Source organism: Mesoplodon mirus (assembly GCF_964341445.2).
Source record: "Mesoplodon mirus genome assembly, chromosome: 3".
Taxonomy (NCBI): Eukaryota; Metazoa; Chordata; class Mammalia; order Artiodactyla; family Ziphiidae; genus Mesoplodon; species Mesoplodon mirus.
The window spans coordinates 118,749,412-118,755,426 of NC_138978.1; the positions used below are offsets into that span (position 1 = coordinate 118,749,412).

At 50.6% G+C, this 6,015-nt stretch overlaps 1 protein-coding gene across 1 annotated transcript; it reads left to right on the forward strand.

The window, feature by feature from the left end:
• Positions 1 to 2,411: 2,411 nt before the first annotated feature.
• On the forward strand, positions 2,412 to 5,438 carry AQP10 (aquaporin 10; the record flags this gene model as incomplete). Its single annotated transcript, XM_082612193.1, is given in 11 exon segments — positions 2,412 to 2,489; positions 2,491 to 2,517; positions 2,902 to 3,028; positions 3,585 to 3,654; positions 3,656 to 3,701; positions 3,705 to 3,723; positions 3,830 to 3,948; positions 4,194 to 4,411; positions 4,889 to 4,905; positions 4,908 to 5,063; positions 5,305 to 5,438. Coding segments are annotated over 11 exon segments (1,011 nt in total).
• Positions 5,439 to 6,015: the final 577 nt, after the last annotated feature.

Here is a 6,015-nt window from a genome sequence, read left to right on the forward strand (position 1 = left end):
GCCTGGGGTAAGACCACAAGTGTATATCGCTAGACTCTCCACGTGGATGAAACTCCTTGGGATCCTCCTTTCTGATCTGGTTGGGATGCAAAATAACATATTCACCAGATTAATGGCTACATACTACCAACCAGAGGCTGTATTAAACTGCTCTATAAAGTTACCATTTGGGACACAACAATTGCAATTGGAGTTACTATTTGAATAATTTTACCATAGACCACTGCCATCTGCCATGATCTATCTGGTTTTTGTAGGAGCCAAACTGGTGGTATGAAAGGGGCCACCTCTCTTATGTCCTTTACATCTTTGAGGGTGGCACTAATCTCTTCCATTTACCCTAGGATATGGTATTGTTTTTATTTATTATCTTGGTGTGAGGTAGTCTTCAGCCCTCTAATTGGCCTTCATCACTTACTCCACAGGTCAAGAAACCAATATGAGTGTTCCGCAACTTCAAAGAATGTCCATTCCAATTATATGTTGGGGTATCAAGGAAGTGACCACCTGGTGGATCCTTGGTCTCAGTGAATATCCTGTGAACCAGACCTGAGCCCAGGACTCCATTTATTATCTGGACCCCATATGCTCCTACTCTAACAAGGGGTTGTGGTACAGCTTTGGGTTGTCAGCTGTCAATGTTAGTTCAGATCCTTTGTCCAAAAATCCTCAAAATGTCTGAGTATTCTCCCTTTTTTAATTTTTTTTATTTTTTTATTTTTTTTTTTGCGGTACGCGGGCCTCTCACCATTGTGGCCTCTCCCGTTGCGGAGCACAGGCTCCGGACGCGCAGGCTCAGCGGCCATGGCTCACGGGCCCAGCCGCTCCGCGGCACATGGGATCCTCCCAGACCGGGGCACGAACCCGTATCCCCTGCATCGGCAGGCGGACTCTCAACCACTGCGCCACCAGGGAGGCCCTTCTCCCTTTTTTCAATAATGGTCATCAATGTAAATGACTTCTTTAGGCATTTTTACTTTTCTTAGCGTGAGCTATCATTTTTCCCAAGCCTCCTAGAAGTGTATTCACCCCACATCCCAGGGATCTTGCCAGGATTTAAATCCTAAATCCCAGGAGAGTGTTCCCTTATCAATAACTTCTTCCACATCTAACTTTATGTTCCACTTCCTTTAATCCGGCACTCTCGGCATCCTGTTCTATGTATAACGCTACCAAACTCCCCTCGGTCTTTGAACCCCTGCATCAACCATTCATTGATGTGGATCCTATAGGAGGACACGTGACCTTGGCTGAAGCAGTTTCCTGCCACAGAAGTCACTGCCATGAGGGGAGCAGCTGAGTGCTATCAGCATCTGTTATTCCCAGCAGCTGGGGAGTGGGTGCATTAGCCCTGAAAAGGGGACCTGGGTGGAGCACTATAATATCCGCTAAAGCCAGTAAAGTAGTATTATTTCACAGAGATGTGCCCAGGACTGTGCTAGAGCCCCCAGGGTTATATAGCCCAGCTCTCAAGAACCTCAAAAACTATATCAGTATTTTAAAAATCTATACATTGTCTGTTTCCACCTACTAGAGCATCAGCTCTAGGAGGGCAGGAGCAATGTTTTGTTTACCACTGTTTCCCCAGGGTCTAGAGCTTGATTCATAGTTGAATGAATCTTAATTAGGGGCTTGAGATATGAAGAAGTAGGAAGTGGCTGTCTTAAGTAGAATAAGAGTGGCAAGCATCCAGAGAAGGGGAGGTGGAGCTCAGCGTGGGCATGAAGCCCTCATCTGGAGCCATGGCAAGAGACACAAAGACAGAGCATTCTCTGGTCAAGGTGAGGCTGCATCAAAGTACAAGATTCCTTATGTGGGTTTTATTCCTGCAGCCTGTGGTCTTCAGCCCAGTCTCTCTGGAGGCATATTGAATTTCCCAAGCATCCAAATGGTTTGGGGAAAGACTTCACATTCCACATGAGAGGCATTGTGGAATATCAGAGGGAGAGTCAGAAGACCTGCATTTTAATTCAAACTTAGCTATTAACTAGCTGTGTGGCCTGGGGAATTCTAAGGCTCTCTCAGTATCCTCATCCGCAGAGCAGGAGCGATAGTACAATACTACTTTCCACAGCTGTCTTGAGGACCAAGAGAACTAATGTACATGAAGCAGCCTACTCCTCCCAGTTTGTCAGCATAAGGGGAGGCTCCTCCTGGGAGAACTGGGGATGAGAGGCAGAGGAGACAGAGGCTGGGCAAACTCCAGGCTCTAGTTGTGCACAGAGTCTGCCCATAGACCTTCTCCCTCCCTAGCTTCCACTCATGCACAGACATTAGCTGCTGTTCAGTAACTGAGATCATCGGTTTTAAAGTCTCTTCCTTATCTTTGCCCCTGACAGGCAGAAGCTGTGTAGCAGCAGTGCACCTATGCAGACAGAGGGAGTGGTAACCAGAGATAAGGCGTCCCCACCATGACCTACACTCAGTCCCTGGCCCAAGTCAAGGACCGGCTTCAGATCCAGAGCCTCCTGGCCTGGCAGTGCCTGGCCAGAGTTTCTGGGTGTGTTTGTGCTCACAGTAGGGAGAGTAATTGGGGGAATGAAAGAGGGGAGGTGGGCAAAAGTTTCTGGCTCCTCCTAGCATCCTTATCTCTTCCTCCTGGTGTCCCGCTTCAACTCTCCATCATTTCTCTTTTTCCTCACTCTTGTCCCTTTTATTCCTCTCCTACTCCCTCATTTTTATGCCTGGCCCTTTCCATCTCTTATCCTCCTCCCCTTTCTTTACTCTTCCTCTGCTTCTCCCATTTTTTCCCCTTCCCTCTTTCTGATTTTTCTTGCTGATCTCTCAAGTCCATTCATCTCTCTTGGCCACTCCCCTCACCTTCCCAGTCTCTCTCTCCTGTTGGTCCACGAGGCCCCTTATTCTTGCTTCCCTCTTCCTCATCTTCCTTCTCTCTACCAGCTCCTCATACAGGGGACTTTGGCCCAGGCTGTCACCAGTGGAGGAACCAAAGGCAACTTCTTCACCATGTTTCTGGCTAGCTCTCTGGGTGTTAGGCTAGCCATCTACATCAGTGGTAATGTCTCAGGTGAGGAGGGTGAGGTCTGGTCATCAGACAAGGTAGGATGTGTACTTGACTGTGGTAATGGTGAAAAGGCAGATCCTTTGGTGACTCATAGACATTATCTCCTTGAGCTTGACCAGTGCCCTGGACTGAGATATGCTTTTGGCCCAGTCCAGTCCCTTCCCTTTCTGTATCTTGCCATCCCACTTCTTCACATTAATCCTCCACTCACATAGATGGAGATCTATGGCAAAGCATCAAGGTTAAGTGCTCCCCTCTTCTGTCCCCCACCTAAGCCCTTGGGGGTTCATCTTTGCTCAGGACCTCACCTGCTCGTCCCCCAGGCACACATTGCATCAAGTGCTGTAGTGGAAAGAGCAGACAGACCCAGGTTCAAACTTGGCTTCACTGTGTGACCTTGACAATTTGCTTAAACTCCTTGAGCCTCAACTTCCTAATCTATATGATGGGAAGAGTAACATTTGTCTTAAGAGTTGTGGGGAGGAGTAGCAGTGTTACCTGGTAACAGTGCCTGGCAGTGACACAATGGATATTGGTTTTCTTTTCTTGATCCTTGAAGGGGCCCACCTGAATCTAGCCTTCTCCCTGGTCATATGCCTCCTGGGATGCCTCCCCTGGGCCAAGTTTCCCATACTCCTTGGTGCAGTTGCTCTCTGCTTTCTGTGCCTCTGGAGCATAGGTGTATGCTCTCTATCATGGTAACAGAGAGAACATGGTTGGGGACACCTGTGTATGGGCAAGGGTGCCTTAGAGCAGTTTTGAATGAGCAAAGTTAGAAATCCTGGCTGTCCCCCTACCCTGCAGATGCCCTACAGAACTATACAGGTGGGAACCTGACAGTGACTGGTCCCAAGGAGACAGCCTCCATCTTTGTCACCTACCCTGGCCCCTATCTGTCCCTGAGCAATGGCTTCCTGGATCACGTAAGCATGAGGGGGTGATTTGGGAGAGCCACAACCTTTGCCCTTGTCCCCCGGGACCTTGGCCTATTGTTCAGGCTCTGGGTGGGATGTGGGTTTGCATTCGTGTTTGCACCTCACCTTCCCCAGCTGCCTGTGTTGGACAAAGTCAGATGATATGGGGTGGCAGCCTGGAGTGCTTGGGTGAGATAGGGAAGATGGAGCACCTGAAAGCTGATGGGAGCCCCTCTGCCTCTTTCCACTCCAATGTTCTGGGCACCTGGATGCTGATTGTGGAGATCTTAGCCATCCTGGACACACGGAACAAGGGAGTGCCTGCGGGTGTGGAGCCTGTGGTAGTAGGGTTGCTGATCCTGGCCATCAGGCTATCCATGGGTGCCAGCTGTGGGTTCCCAATCAACCCTGCCTGGGACCTCGACCCACGGCTTTTCACCTACGTGGCTGGCTGGGGCCCTGAAGTCTTCAGGTGAGAGACGGCCTCCCCTGGTGCTGTCCTTCCACTCATCCCTCTGCTAAAGCCTCTAACCCTTGGTCCCCAGATCTTCCTTTTAAATAGTTCTCTTGGCCTCTTAGGACAGTGAACCTCCTCTAAGCCCAAGTTCTCCCTTCCTCTTTTGTCCCCTGCCTCCCCCCCACCACTCTTTTCATTGAAACAATGACATTTAGAGGTTGTGTTCTTGGGCACATCACATTACCTGTTTGGACATTAGTAATCTCATCAACAAAACACAGATATTCAGATAATTCCCTAAGGCAAGAGGCTGGACCAAGCTCTCCTGGGGTCTCCTCTTTAAGTGCTATGCTCTGGTGCCAAGACACCTTCTTTCTGGTGTCTATCACCCCAGGAACTGCTTTAGGGAGTTCTCTTACTACTACCGCCAGTCCTTCAGAGGGAAGGCTAAGGGACTCACCCTGATATCGCCCTTCTGATCTTCTCTTGTAGCGCTGGCAATGGCTGGTGGTAGGCCCTCTAGGGAGGGCCACACTTAGCACAGCCACACACCAGCAGCTGGTGGCTCTGCACCATCCTGAGCACTCAGAGCCAGCTCAGGATCTAGAGTGTGCCCAACCTGAAGCCTCAGACTCGGAAAGTCCTGCCGCAACTCAGGTGCAGGAGAGTAAGCTGTGATTCTGACATGACAGTCCTCACCTCCCTCATGGACACTGAAGAGGGCCAGAGACCCATGCCTGGTGACAAGATGTTTTTTCTCTTTATTAATACACCAGGCCCTGGGCAGCTTCTCCGTTTACTCATCTAGGCATCGCTTCCTCCTAAACTGGGGAGGATGCCTGGACAGGGAGAATTGAGGAGGATCAGGTAAGGGACCTAGGTTTTTCATCCCCTCCTGCCCCAGGCAGGTTTTCGGACCCTGGACTTCCAGGAACGCAGTTCCCCAAAGTATCCGCCAGAGGGTGCGCACCCTGGAACCCGGATTGGGAAGGCTGCGGGAATCCGCAGGATCGTGGGGCTGACCATCCAGTGCGGGGCATAACCCAGGGAACTTCCTCCAAAGCTTGGTCCCCACTGCCTGACTCCTTGCTCTCGTAACCTCAGCGCCGCCCGCCTTTCCGCTCACTGGGGCGCCTCGCCGAGATTCAACACCCCGCAGATAGTAATTAGGGGTACAGGGAGCCGCCTCCACCAAGGGGGCGTGGTGGGGAAAAAAGGGAGGGCCGCCGGAGGAACACCGGCATGCAAGCGCCTAGAGACTGGGAGAGCAAGCGGGAGAAACTGAGGAACGACCCAATACCTAGACATTCCGGGCTGTGTCATTGAAGGAGAGGGTGAACAGTGAGATGAGCCAGGGCGAGGAGAGAAGGCGAAGGAACAGAGGGAATGAGTGTAGGGGTAAAGAAAGGTGGCGCGGCGGAAAATTCTCGTCGTTCACCGCTTCCCTAAGTCTCTCACACATTAGCAGATAAAGAGCGTTCTTCTGTTTCCTTTTTTTCAAAAAAAAAAAAAATCTCAGCGCTATCTCGCCTCCGGACTTTTTTTTTTTTTTTGACCGGGGATGGATCGGAGAGTGGGTGGGGCGGGGATCGTGGCCTCACACTGCGGAGGAGCATCAG